Source organism: Camelus ferus, chromosome 34 (genome assembly GCF_009834535.1).
Source record: "Camelus ferus isolate YT-003-E chromosome 34, BCGSAC_Cfer_1.0, whole genome shotgun sequence".
Lineage (NCBI taxonomy): Eukaryota > Metazoa > Chordata > Mammalia > Artiodactyla > Camelidae > Camelus > Camelus ferus.
The window spans coordinates 19,921,625-19,936,191 of record NC_045729.1 but is presented as its reverse complement, the minus strand read 5'-3'; the positions used below and the strand labels follow the sequence as shown (position 1 = coordinate 19,936,191).

At 40.3% G+C, this 14,567-nt stretch overlaps 1 protein-coding gene across 1 annotated transcript in view; it reads right to left on the bottom strand.

The window, feature by feature from the left end:
* Window positions 1-14,567, bottom strand: part of ERC1 (ELKS/RAB6-interacting/CAST family member 1) — a 289,213-nt gene that overhangs the window by 216,394 nt on the left and 58,252 nt on the right. Inside the window, 1 exon segment of the mRNA XM_032472831.1 lies at window positions 5,318-5,734. Within this exon segment, the coding sequence (XP_032328722.1) occupies window positions 5,318-5,734 (417 nt within the window).

Here is a 14,567-nt window from a genome sequence, read left to right as displayed (position 1 = left end):
CGGATGGTCACATAGTACCACTGTTTAATTTGCGGGCAAGAAAGAAGAACATGTCTCCAAATAAATCATGGCCCAAGCTTGTGTCATTCAGAATTTTCATTTTACACTGACCGCAAGACTCTATTTTACTTATTTAACCATAGAGTTTTAATCATACATCATTTTGAACTGTTTTTACAACTTCCTCCGTACCAGTAACTTTTCGTTTCAATGCTGAGTCACAGCACAGTATTACTGAAGACACACCGAACCACAACGAAGGGGACCATGAGAAACGTGCTCACAACACCCACTGAAGCGGTACACGGCAAGGCGCGGTGGCCACGGGCGCATGGGCGGCGATCAGCAGCACCGCTGCCCTGCTGGCTGACGCCGTCAGATGCCATCAAGGCTAAGACTCAGTTTCGTACTGTTAAAATGGGGAAAACTATGAGCCTTGGACTTGATGAAATACCGATTTTGTAAAAGATGGTCAATAATCCAACAACAATAAAACCTACGGGCATCCCGTGCTGCCAACTCGCAATTCTTTCTGCCGTTCTTGACGCACCAGTGACACAACGGACAAGTCGCCATCCACCCAACCTAGATCAGAGCCGGCACGTTGTTACTAGACTTGCTCGTGCACTCTTGACTCTCTCCCGTTTATTTTCAACACGACCAGAGTCTGCTTTAAAAGCTAAACTAGATCTTATCACTCCCTTGATGAAACACTGGGACAGTTTTCTCTTGTAGTTTGAGTAACACTGTTGCATGATCTGCAAGGATCATGAAGGCAAGTGCTTTGCCTCCCAGAGGGCACGGACTTCTCCCTGTTCACCGCCACTTCCTCAGTGCTCTGCAGACAGGTTTGTGCCCAACACACGTGTGACGAGTGGAATGAAGGAGTCCGCCCTGGCTACCCCTTCCCGCTCTCAGCTGCTCCACCTCCCCTTACACCGCGTGCTCTGCCCCGCGCTCCCCGCTGCTTCAAGACTCCTTCCCATCAGGCCTTTGGAACTGTCAACCTTCTTCATGAAGTGATTTTACCCAAATGTTCGGCAAGACCATCCATCTTTCCTCAGCTCTCCTTTAAAGGGCCCCTCCTCAGAGACGCTTCCCTGTTACAGAAAGTCCCTCCCCCAACGTCATTAGACTCAATTAACTTACTCTGTCTCACAGTCACCAGTTTACTGTCTCTCACTAGGTTTTTAAGTTCTCGGAGGGCACGGACCACGTGTTCTGGCACGACAAATGCACACCCAGCGCCCATCCCAGGACCAAATACGCATTAGAGGCTCAGTAGGTAATTTCTTGGTAAACGACAAAAGAAAAGTGGTACCAAGTGCCTCTAGCATCTTATTATTTTAGAAACAATCTTTATGCAATAGTCTAGCCACATGTTACAAAGTTTTACCCTAAAGTATCATTTTAACTTTTAATTGTACTTTCTAACATTTACAAATTTAATTATTTAAGGTTGTTGCTATGGTAACAAAAGAGTCTTTCCTATCTCAAGATTATATTAAAAGCTTCCAACTTACATTTTCTTCTAGTGTTTTCATTTTTTAAGAAGTAGCTCTTTATTTCATCTGGAATTTAATTTGCTGTAACGAGGGAAATGTCCTCCAGATAGATGGCCGTTATTCCAGAACATGCGCCACGTACTCAAAACCGCACTGTTTCTGGGTTCCTCCCTGTTTCATTGATCTATCTGTTCCTGGGCTAGGACCACACATTTTAACATCCCTGAGTTTCAAATACAGGTATCAAGACCAGCTTAAGCATGGGTTCCTGCACTGTTCTTGCAAACTGCAACATCACCTGGGCACGTTTCAAGGAAGCCTCCCCCGGGATTACATCACAGTGACAGATCTGCGGGAGGGCAACATCTTGACGTTAACGTTCCCATCTACACTGTAGTGAAAGTCTAGCCCTGTCCCTCCCATCGCCATTCCTGTATTACTTACCCCGCTTCCTTCTAACTGCACGGCCTCACACTTCCAGAATGATGCTGAACACTGACGAGCACAGCTACCTCTGCCCTCCCCTGACTTTAATGGGTGTGTCTAGTATGTCACAGTGAGCATGACGCTGGCTATCAGTTTGAAATATGTTTATAACACACAATTATTGAGTGGTTTTTATTTAAATAATGCTATGAAAGTATCATTCAATGCTTATTTTTGGTTCATTTGGTTTAGTTTTCAAACTGTAACATTTTACCTAATGTCTTTGAGAGAGCTGTCAAATACTACAGGGTTATCTTTTCCTTCTATCTATAATTTAATAACTGTGTATGATACATTGAGCCATTCTGGCATTCCCAGAATAAACTCCTTTTGGTGAGAATATCATCCTTTTATCATAATACTGATTTTATCTGCCAATGTCTTATTAATAATTTCTGTATTTAAACTCATAAGCAAAACTGGTTTTGAGTTTTAGTTTGTTTTCTAACCTTCATCAGGTTTTAGTATCCAGTCGTCACACAGGAAAAACAGAATTGGAAAAGCTATCCTTCTTTCTCGTAAGCTCCAGGTTTAAATTTCTTTCCCTACATTTCATCTTACTCAACTAACATTTCTTGAGTATTCGCTGTGTGTTTGTGAGACACTGACAAGATTAATACCTATATACACACGTATCCCTCCGTATCACAAAGAATTAAGTGCACAACAAAGAAACACACGTGTAAGTATATTCCAGTATGACGGGTTCATCTGCAGATGTGTACAAAGCTGCATGAGGAAGACCTCACAGGAGGATGAAATTTGAGCTAAGTCTTCAATTTCGAAGGCAAGTAGGCAAAAGAGGAAAGAGAACAAGCATTCTAAACATCTGCCCTGCAGCAACCACTTCCATTGCTCTTAAACAAGCTCACCCCACAAAGCAGCGTTCGCTGCACGATGACACCGCGTCACGAGTGGCGGCTGGAGTTGTGCACTGGCCTGACTGACAAGGCCTGTGTTTCTGTCCACGTGATGTTCAGAAGTGGGACCTGCTATCTCTGGAGCTTGTTATTTCAAAATTAGTCTTTAATTCATGCTTTTTTCCCACTACTTTTTCAAATTTGCCATATTTTGATTGCTCTCTGCCAGAATAACACTACGGCTTTTCACAGTCCTTAACTATTCACTACTTATTAACTCCAAAACTCAAAAATAAAGGGGCATAGGCTGAAATATCCAGAACAGAAGCAGTTAAAACGTAACATTCCAAGTTCATCGCGATGCTGGTGCGGTTCGCATGCTGCGTGCTCTCTGAGATCATCACCACTTCTCTACCGGTGTCCACGGCCAGGCTCCAGGCTTTCTCACTAGAATACATACTCTTTAACGTAAACTGAAAGAAACTCAGCGTGGTGGCTATAATGGAGTAGCTGACAGAAAATTTTCTAAAACAGTACGGTCTAGTCGATGGAAGAGTGTAACCTACACAGCCACAGGATAACCCTAAGAACACAGTGGACACTGCGCGAGGACCAGGGGGTCCAGTCACTCTGGGACACAAGACTGATACTTGGAGTTCTGAAAATGTATACACCCTTTGAGCAAGTCCATTTCTGGGAATTTATCCTAAGGAAAAAAAGTAATGTACAGGGATGTACGGTTGGGGTACTCGGTGCAGCACAGTTTAGTAATAATGAAAATTTAATAGTGGTCTAAATGTTCAACAGTAAGAGACACAAGTAAATGCAACGGAACGTTACAACTTCAATTGAAATTGCAAAACTATATCTGTACTGACAAAGGAGGGCGGTCGAAACAAATTATTAAGAAAAGCAGGTGACTTTACATTATGCATAGCTGCAGTATCTAATACAGTAGCCATTATGTAGCAATTCTTAAATTTAATTAATTTAATTTAATTTTTTAAATTGAGGTATAGTCAGTTACAACGTGTCAATTTCTGGTATGCAGTATCCCAGTCATGCATATACATGTACTCATTCATTAAAGGTTATTACAAGATATTCAACGTAGTTCCCTATGCCATGCAGAAGAAATCTGTTTTTCTTTTAATCTATTTTTTTTTAACTCATTTTTTGGGGGGGAGGTAATTATGTTTATTTATTTATTTATTTTTGGTGGCGGTACTAGGGGTTGAACCCAGAACCTTGTGCATGCTAAGCAGGCACTCTACCACTAAGCTATACCTCCCCCCTTAATCTATTTTTATATATACTGGCTAACATTTACAAATCTCAGACTCCCAAATTTATCCCTTCCCACCACCTTTTCCCCCAGTAACCATAAGATTGTTCACTTCGTCTGCAGGTCTGTTTCTATTTTATAGATGAGTTCATTAGTGTCCTTTTTTTTCTTTTTTTAGATTCCACATATAAATTTAATTTTAAATTAGCTATATTTAAATAAAATTTAAAATTCAGTTCCTCAGTCACACTAGCCACATTTCAACTGCTCCAGAGTCACACGTGGCTGGTGGCTGCCATACTGAAAGGCACAGATACAGAGCATTTCCATCCTCATGGAAAGTTGCTGTTTTGCTGCTTTTAACCTCTTTCCTCACATTTCATTTAAAAAGGGATTATTCAGACTGGCACTAAAGTAGTTCTGAGATTTTTTTTCCCCCTAACCAAATGTGAAAGTTATCTGAAGTCTCTGACCTCATGTAGAGAATTATAGCTGTCAATTTTTTTAATTCAGTGTAAGATGGATTCTTTATTTATCCTTTCTTAAAATGAAACATTACCTAGAAAAGCGAAAGATTACCAAAAGCCACAGTGGTCAGCTATTATCTGAGTTTTCTCTCTAAAAAAAAAAAAATGACAATATGCCTCTATCATTCTTTCTAGCTGTGTCTCTGTGGCAACAAGTGATTTTTATCACATATCTTTTACAGCAGGGCAACAGTTTCCACGGAAACCACAGGGCAAACATCCGTTACTGCTCCCAAGGACTTTACAAGTACAGATAGGCTGAGGCAGTCACTTCCTTTCAATTATCAATTATTTTTAAATTGAGCAATAGTTAGCTACTCTGATTCTGGTTGTTGTGTGTCTCCATGAACAAATCAAGAGATGAGTTACAAACTAAGGAAATTCTGTGTCCCTCCAGCAGTAAAATGAGTCTACAGAAACCAGGAGGGGAAAAAAAAAAAAAACCCTCAGAAAGTTATCAAGCCAGCACACACTCCAATGACACATCACACAAGATAGCAAATCAGAACAGAAATCGGAGCAGAACTTAAATGCCCAAGAAGAAACCCCCACCCACCAGCGCAGGAGGGCGTGCGCCTTCATCTAGGCTGAGGCACTGACCCATCAGGAAGAAAAGACAACCAGCAAGTCGTGACCGAGAAAGCGGCCCCTCACCTCTCTCAGCAGGGCGTTCTCTTTCTCCTTCTGCTCCAGAAGGCTTTCGAGGTGGTGGACGTGCATCTCCGCCTCGGCCAGCCTCCTTGTCCTCTCGTGGTCCTCCTCGGTAGCCTTGGCAGAAAGTCCCTTGCTCTGCAGCATCTCCAGAAGCTTCTTGATGGATTCGTCGCGGGCATTCAGGGTCTGCTTCTGTGTCTCGATGCGCAGCTCCATCTCCTCCAGAGTCTTCCGGAGAAGGAAGAGTTCTTTGGCCTGGCGCTCGTGCTCGGCATGCAGCCTCTGGAAGTTCTCCTCCGTCAGCTCCGCCACGCACGGGTCCCCGGTCCGGCTGCTACTCTCCTGTTGAAACAGCTGGTTCAGGTCCCTCTGGATCCGCAGCTCATCCTGGAGAGCCTGGATTGTCATCTGCATGTGCTGGAGTCAAGACAGAGAGAGGGAACCCACATCAGCTTTCCTCCTCAAGGAGCAAAACGAAGCAGCTTTGAGGGGAGGGGGGTCGGTCAGAAAGTAGCTCCCTGGGTTCTCGGAACCTGCATCTAGCAAATTAGGATTCACGTTATTCTGCTCTACATTGTCTTTAAAAATGCTTGAGATAATCTGTAAAATGTCAGGAATTTAATTTGTGTTTATTCCCAACAGGAAACAAGGTACGTCTGGCAGCTCTTCACTCGGCCTAAACCACGACCAAATGAAGATCCTGTTCTCAGTGAATGAAAGGTGTGACGCAGACCTGAAGGCAAGGAGAGAGGAAAGACGGGGGCGTCTACAAACACATCTTACAAAACGCTTCACCAGAAACAAAGAATGTCAAAATACAAAATGACCTTTCAATGCTTTACAGTTAAATCTGCACATTAAATAATAAACATTTAATGAGTGCATGCCAGACTGTGCCAAGCAGTTTGCACATGTTAATTCATTTATCCTCACGATGACACATGTACTATTATTTCAGTTTTACTGGTGATGACAGCAGGCTTACAGAGACCTAACTTGTCCCACGATCACACAGTAGGAAGAGAGTTGGCATTCAAATTAAAGCACTCTCCCAGCCCACTGAAGCTAGTACCACCCAAAGGTAATAAGGTAACTTGAAGCTTTAAAATCAGAAACAAAAAACAGACAAAACAAAAAACTGAGATTATGTGAGCTATCAATGCAGAAGAAGATAACAGAATGCTGAGTAATTAAACGAAGAAGAAAGTGTTAGTGAAGACAAACTACTAAAATGTTTGCAAGGGTATATCCAAGCCTGTATCCTTAAAGAAGGTATATGGACCATTAATTTGAATGGATAAATTCTAGCACATAATACAAAGAACCTAAGAGAAAGTTACATCAAGAATCATGTTTTTAGAAATGAAGAAGCAACAATAAAAAAATCGCTCTTTGTATGCAAGGTGTTCAAGGCCTGGCAGTGTGCCGCAGTGGAAGGAAACTAACCCACGGTCAGAGGATGTGAGTTTTAGTCCCAGCTCTCACACTAAACAGCTACGTAATTTGGGACACACTCCACCCTTCTGGGTTTCAGAGTCCTCATATTTAAAATGAGGATATAAATGCCTGCGCCATCTCTCTACAGACGTGATAATATTATCAAACTCTTTCTGGTGTGTACGTCAAAACATACATTGTTTAGGGGCGGAGGGCATAGCTCAAGTGGTAGAGCGCATGCTTAGGGTGCACAAGGTCCTGGGTTCAATCCCCAGCACCTCCTCTAAAAAAGTAAGTAAAACTAATTACCTCCATCCCCAGAAACAAAATAATAATAATACAGTAAGTAAAGCATTAAAACAAAGTATGTTGTTTAAAACTTCTGGCAGGCTGCAAAATATTGCAGTGTAGTTAATACCTCAAGGAAGTGGCGTCACAAGTGTGCAAGGGCGCTCACAGTAGTTTACAACAGTGACAAGATTAGAACAACCTAAATGGATGTTAATAGGTAATGAGTTAAGTAAGCGAAAAGTCTCCACACACCTCAGTACTGCGCACCAGTGTTTTAAATGTAGATTTATATTTACTAATAAAATAGTATGTTGTGACCATAGTTTTTAAGTGTAAAAAAGCAGTTTACATAATAGCAAGTGTAGGATGATCTCAATTCTAACTTCTGAAAGAGTAGATACATGCAGAGAAACGTCTAAAAGGACATAAACAATAACCACGACCATCTCGGGTACGGGCAGGTTTTACATCTTTCCTGACACTTTTTTGTACTGTCTAAATCTCCTACAGTACACGTGTAATCAATAAAAAGAGGCATTTTTGCCTTTAAAAAAAAGAGAAAAAGACTTCAGAGATGCCCGCTTGGGTGCAGAACACTGTATTCAATTTGCTATCACTTTTGTTAAAAGGGAGAAAACAATAAATATTTACTTTTTTACTATAAATGAAAAAAATTCATAAAAATAAAAATACTTCTGGAATGTTACAGAAGAAATAATGGTTATTTTGTAACAAAAAAATAAAAAACTGGAATGCTTGAGGGACAACTTGTAAGAAAACTTTATTCTGCATAAAAATGTTTTTTACTGACATATAACTGACATTGAAATTTTTTAGCAGTAGCTTTACTGAGATGTAATTCCCATATACTGTGAAGTACACCTGCTGAAGTGTACAGTCTGGTGGTCTTCAGCATATTAAAAGTTGTACACTGATCACTACTATCTAACTCTAGAACACCTGAATTACCCATACGCGTTCAGTCACTTTCCATCTTTCTCTCCTCCTAATCCTCCTCTTGAATTTGGACTAAGTGGATGTATTCTCCACTCAAAAATTAAACTTAAAAAAAATTTAATATTTTTCAGCCTTAAAAAGGAATGAAACTCTGGCACGTGCTACAACATGAATCCTCAGGATACTGAAACAAGCCAGTCGCAAATGACGAAAATTATATAGTTCTACTCATATGAGGTATCCAGAGTAGTGAAATTCATAGAGACAGAAAGGAGAACAGTGGTTGCCAGGGGCTGGGAAGGCGAGGGGAGGCGGGAGATAGGGAGTTACTGCTTAATGGGAGCAGAGATTCAGTTCTGCAGGATGAAAAGGGCGCTGGACCTGGGTGTGGTGGTGATGGCTGCACAACAGTATGAATGCACCTTATGAACTGTACACCTGGAAACTGGGTAAGATGGCAAATTTAAGATGGTAAAATGTAAGGTACATTTTATAACAATTTTAAAAAATGGGGAAAAATATGCCTGCCTTCAATGTATGGAGTTTAATTTACTTAATAGCTATTGTTAAATACGTAGTTTCATTTTCATTTTTCACTATTATTACAAGCATCTTCATATGTGTCTCTCTGCGCATATATCCAACTTTTTCCTGGAGATAAATTCTGAATGCTGGAATTGCTGGAATAGAAGGTACGCAGTTTATATTTTTGATCCACATTACAAATTATCTCTAAAAGGGTCTGTACTGATTTAAACTTCTACCAAACAGTGTCTGGGCACGGCCACTTTCCCAGACCTTTGACAACTGGGTATTTTCTTTCTTCTCTTTTTTCTTTTTCTGGCATTTCTTTGATTACAAGTAAAAGCATCTCTCCACGTATCTGCTGGCACCCCTGTGTTCCTCCCTTTGTGACTCATCTGTTCTCGCTCTTTGCCTGTTTTGTTTTGGGGACATTTAACCTTTCTTCTAGTCCAGTGTAAGATCTCCTTACAGTTGCAAAATAACCTTTTCCCTGCTGTGTATGTTACAAATATATTTCCAAATCTGTCATTTTGGGGGGGGGGTAGGTAATTAGGTCTAATTTTATTTATTTAGAGGAGGTACCGGGGATTGAACCCAAGACCTCAAGCATGCTAAGCATGCGCTCTACCCCTTGAGCTATACCCTTCCCCCTCCAAATCTGCCATTTTTCTTTTAACATCATTTAACATAGTTTATGTCAATTTTAAATAGAGAAAAGTTTAAATACAAAGAATCTTTTTTTTATTGTTTCTAGGTTTTGGTATTATGCTGAGCAAGCAGTGAACTTTCAATTATAGTAGTCTTCAAACTCTTGAAAAACACTGGCTTTTCTTATAAAAATTAAATTGATAATAAATTCATCATGTATTTGAATATTCACGAATACGAGTTTTTAAATACATTTAACTGCCAGCATCACACTGTAAAGAATCTTAACAGCTGCTGGGGTTCAAAATCCTTCATAAAACACGTGTGAAAATGCTAGTTCTCTGAAGTCTATCATCAACCCCTAGCTCTATTCTTTACCTTTGCAAGTCCAAGAATCCAGATAAATCCTGAGCAAAATTACCCCAAGGGAACTATCAGAAGTTAAATTCAACAATGAAACTGATTTCTAGGCACAACTGTTCTTCGTCTTCTGGACATTCATCACCAGATTCATTCAAGCCAGGAGAAGCAGGTGTTGACTAGGGCTAAGAGTCACACACACTTCAGCACTTGGGGCTAAGCCAGGACAGCAGTGACGACTGTGGTCAAGAAGGAGAACACGGCTACTGCCGTGCCTGCTCCTTTAGCTCGGCTCGCGCCCCGCAGCCAAGGAGGCTGCACAGCAGTCTTCCCCACTAAGAGTGGAGATCAACACCCCTACTCCAGGCTACATTCCAGCCAGCTGCACTGTGTCACAACTCCTGCCAGCTCCCCTGGAGAAGAAAGGCGCACCAAGCTAGGAGCTAGGCTGCTCTTTCTCGAGCATGTTCACACAGGAGGTAAAGTGAGCGTACTTGCACAGATCACAGACATTTACCAGGATCAGCCAGAAAAGACACTGCTGAATTTAGCAGGAAGATCTCAGACGTCAGATGTCAGGGAGCTCCTATTTGGGAATTCCACTCAGGACACTCTCCAAAATGATCTCTCACTTCGCACGCCCCCAGTTCTCCACAGACGCTCACTAGGCCACTTCCCTTCACTCTAGCACTCAGCTTGAACTGGGAGACTGGGAAAGCCACTGCTTAAAATCCACCCCCAGGACTGCACTGCAGTTACGCCAAACTGTATGTCAATGAAATGGTAGGGTATTGTGAGCAACACTAATGAGAATTCTTAAATCTCTGGTAGGGATTATGACCTTTTCTAGAAAGATACATCTGCAAAAACAACAAAAGATCACAACAACGCTTCAGATATTTCAAATAAATATCATAAGCTCTTTTGAGGCAAAACCTCCAACAAATAAACTATCATTAGTTTTTTTCGCGCAAGGGAATGCTTTGACCCAGTTTACCCTGATTTCCAAGATGACAGAACCATGTAGTCCAGAGATAGTTTAGTCAGAGAAAGAGAATACTATGCAGACATGAAAATGGTCATCATCACAAACATTACATCACAGAGAACTCAGTGCACTATTTGTCAAGTTGACCATTAGAAAAACATATCAGTAGAGCACACTATTATACTAAATTGAGAACAATTTTTTTCTGAAACATGTAACTACATACATTGGTCAACTTAGTGCAAGATGCAAACAAGTTTATAATAATTCTTACTAAAGACACTCAAGTCAGTCCTCAAGGTCTTCGCTGTTCTGATCTGTGCTATCAGATTTCTTAAGAGCAGCACTTACCAGACTTGACTTGCAATTTCTTTCTTTGTATCTATCTTCAATAAAAACTTCAATAAACTTAGTGACTGTCATCTTTTCACTCTGGGGGACAGCTCATGTTTGGTATAGTAAGTACTCAATGTATACCAGAAATTGACAGTGTAACTGACTATACTTCCATTAAAAAAAACTAATGGTGGTGGCAGGGGCGGTGGGGAGGATAGCTCAGTGGTAGAGCACATGCCTAGCCTGCAAACGGTCCTGGGTTCAATCCCCAAGTAACTTCATTAAGTAAATAAACCTAATTACCTCCCCCCTAAAACTTTTTTTCCAAAAAAAAAGTACTCAGTAAATTTTTGATGAGATTGACAAAAACAAATTTTGACAAGTAACTCTGAAAGCTAATGGCTACTGGATAGTAGATGCAAATGAAGTCCCTAGAAAGTTGCACCCTTCCCTATAATACAGAGAACTGCTCTTACTCTGTAACAATTAGTCAGTCACCAGCTAACACAAACAATTCCACCTTAATACAAACTGGCCAAAATACAAAACACAATCCTAATAAAAATGTTAATTTTATACATTCTGGGTTTATTCATGTTTGATCTGAAGCAAAGAGAAACATTTTCAAATACTTAAGTCAAAAAGAATCTTTCATACTTTTAGTACTACAGAACGTATACAAGAAGTACAGGATAGAGTTTGAGTCCAAAAAGAAAGGTTGCAAAGTGGCAAAACACAGTAATTATCTACATATACTCACTCACCAGCACCATATCCTACTACAAATTTTATTTTATCTTATTTTTTCTTTTAAAAAGATTTTATTAAAGGTCTTTATAGAGCAACATCCAACTCCAGATCCAGCTGCTAAGAAGTCCCTCTTACGCTGTGGGCAGCGGCTGGGGCACAGCAGGTGGCTCTGGCGTCCCACCCTTCTGGGTGGAGATGGGGGCGGTGGACAGTATTTCATCTCTGGGTTCCACAGTGCTCACATGGACAGGCAGGGGCTTTTTTATGGCCAGTCTTACCAGCTGGGTCGCAAGGCGGCGAGATCTTTACCTTGATGCCCAACACACCTAGAAGATGTCAGTTAAGACCTAGCCATGTATGGTTCCACCGGCCCCCACTACACAACAGGATGGGGCAGAAGGAAGAAAACAGCCGGTTACTCAAGCACTCCTGGGTCTGATCCCTTCTCATGTAAGTTTTAAATTAAGAACAATATTCAAGAAAGAGAAATGGGACACATATAAAGTATTTACCACATATGTAATATATTCAAACAAAGTTTAGAACCTATAAGATCACTATGATTTGGATTCATGAATCTTTAATATGAAAAGAAAGTATTCCGATTTCTATCATTTTATTTTTCTCTCACTTTCCCTGAGGCTACATTTTTGTTGTTGTTGTTTTTTAATTGAAGTTAGTTTATAATGGTGGTGTTAGTTTCTGGCGTACAGCATAGTGATTTAGTTATTTACATACATACATTCAGCTTTATATACACACACACACACACACACACATTATATATATACACATATATATTCCTTTTCATCTTCTTTTTACTATAGGTTATTACAAGATACTGATATAGTTCCCTGTGCTACAGTTGGACAGTGCTGTTTATCTATTTTATATATGGTAGTTAGTATCTTCAAATCCCAAACTCTCAATTTATCCCTCCTGCCCTTTCCCCGCCAGTAACCATAAGTTTGTTTTCTATGTCTGTGAGTCTGTTTCTGTTTTGTAAATAAATTATTTGTGTCATTTTTTTTAGACTCCACATATAAGTGATCTCATATGGTATTTGTCCTGCTCTGTCTGACTTACTTCACTTAGTAAGATCATCTCTAGGACCATCCATGTTGCTGCATTACTTCATTCTTTTTTATGGTTGAGTAGTAGTCCACCACACACACACAACCCCCACATCTTCTTTATTCAGTCATCTGTTGATGGACACTTAGGCTGCTTCCACGTCTTGGCTACTGTAAATAGTGCTGCTATGAACATTAGGGTGCATGTATCTTTTAGAATTAGAATTTCCTCCAGATATATGCCCAGGAGTGAGATTGCTGGATCATAGGGTAAGTCTATTTTTAGTTTTTTAAAGAATCTCCATATTGTTTTCCATAATGGCTACATAATGGCTTAACGGCTACACCAAACTACATTCCAGCCAACAGTGTAGGAGGGCTCCCTTTTCTCCACAGCCTCTCCAGCATTTATCCTTTGTGGACTTTTTAATGACTGGCCATTCTAACCTATGTGAGGTGATACCTCACTGTAGTTTTGATCTGCATTTCTCTGATAATTAGCGATATTGAGCATCTTTTCATGTGCCTATTGGCCATCTGTATGTGTTCACTGAGGAGATGTCTGTTTATGTCTTCTGCTCATTTCTTGATTAGGATGTTTGGTTTTTTGTTATTGGTACTTTGTTATATTCTAGAAATTAAGCCCTTGTCAGTTGCATCATTTGCAAATATCTTCTCCCATTCCATGGGTTGTCTTTTTGTTTTGTTTATCGTTTCCTTTGCTGTATAAAGCTTATAAATTTAAATAGGCCCCATTTGTTTATCTTTCCTTTTGTTTCTGTTGCCTGGGTAGACTGTCCTAGGACAACACTGCTATGATTATATCAGAGAATGCTTTGCCTATGTTCTCTTCTAGGAGATTTATGTGTCTTGTCTTATGTTTAACTCTTTAAGCCATTTTGAGTTTATTTTTGTGTATGGAGTAAGGGAGTGTTAACTAACTTCATTGACTTACATGCATCTATCATTTTAGAAGAAACTCAAAGATTTTTAACGAGTCTGAACCTCAGAGGCTGAGACAAAGGAATAGCCTCTAATGTAATTCATTCCTTCTGATCATTAGTCTAGTATTCTTTCAGTTGATGACAAGGATTTATTTTCTCTGCAGCAAATCACACTATAAACTCTCATATATTAAAGCAAAACCAAGTTCTCAGACTGATCTAAACCCAGCAAGAGACACACTACAAGCAAGAAACAAGCCCACCAGGGATCAAGGGGCAGTTAAGCTGTTCACCATTCTCACCCTCTACTTCGAGCTTATTCTCCTCTAAAAGAGATGTCAGAGTCAAGAAAATGAACAAGCAGTCACACTAGATTTCTAGCAGCCACTCTCTGCTACTGAGTTCAGGAAAAATAAGAACATCGGCCTATATGCTAACACAGCCCAGAATGGAAGTTAAAGAATAAACGAAAATACTATCAAAATGGGGGCGTCCTAAGGTAACAACACATCCCATTCCTGTGGGCTCATCAAGATAATCAGCAACTTAAGTGACAGTAAACTGCTTTCAGCGCAAGTTCTAGGAACTCCAAGTGGCTTTCAATTACCAATAAATACAATCGTCACCATTATCTTCAAACAGACATTTTACTCCCACATCCGTATTTGCAGAAATTCTACTTACCACATTGTATTTGCTATGCGAATACTTAGGTCTATGACCACAAAATCTTTCCCATCACTTCAGCGAACTGCATATTTCCAGGGGAAAGATTTTTGAGTATCTATCTATGTTAGAAAGCGCTACTGGTAAGGTTTAAATTGACCAACTGGACTTCATCGAAATTAAATTCTTCTGCTTATCCAAAGCGACCACCACAAATATAAACTGGTAAGCCACATACTGGGAGAAACTGGTAACTACCCAAGGACTTGTGTCCT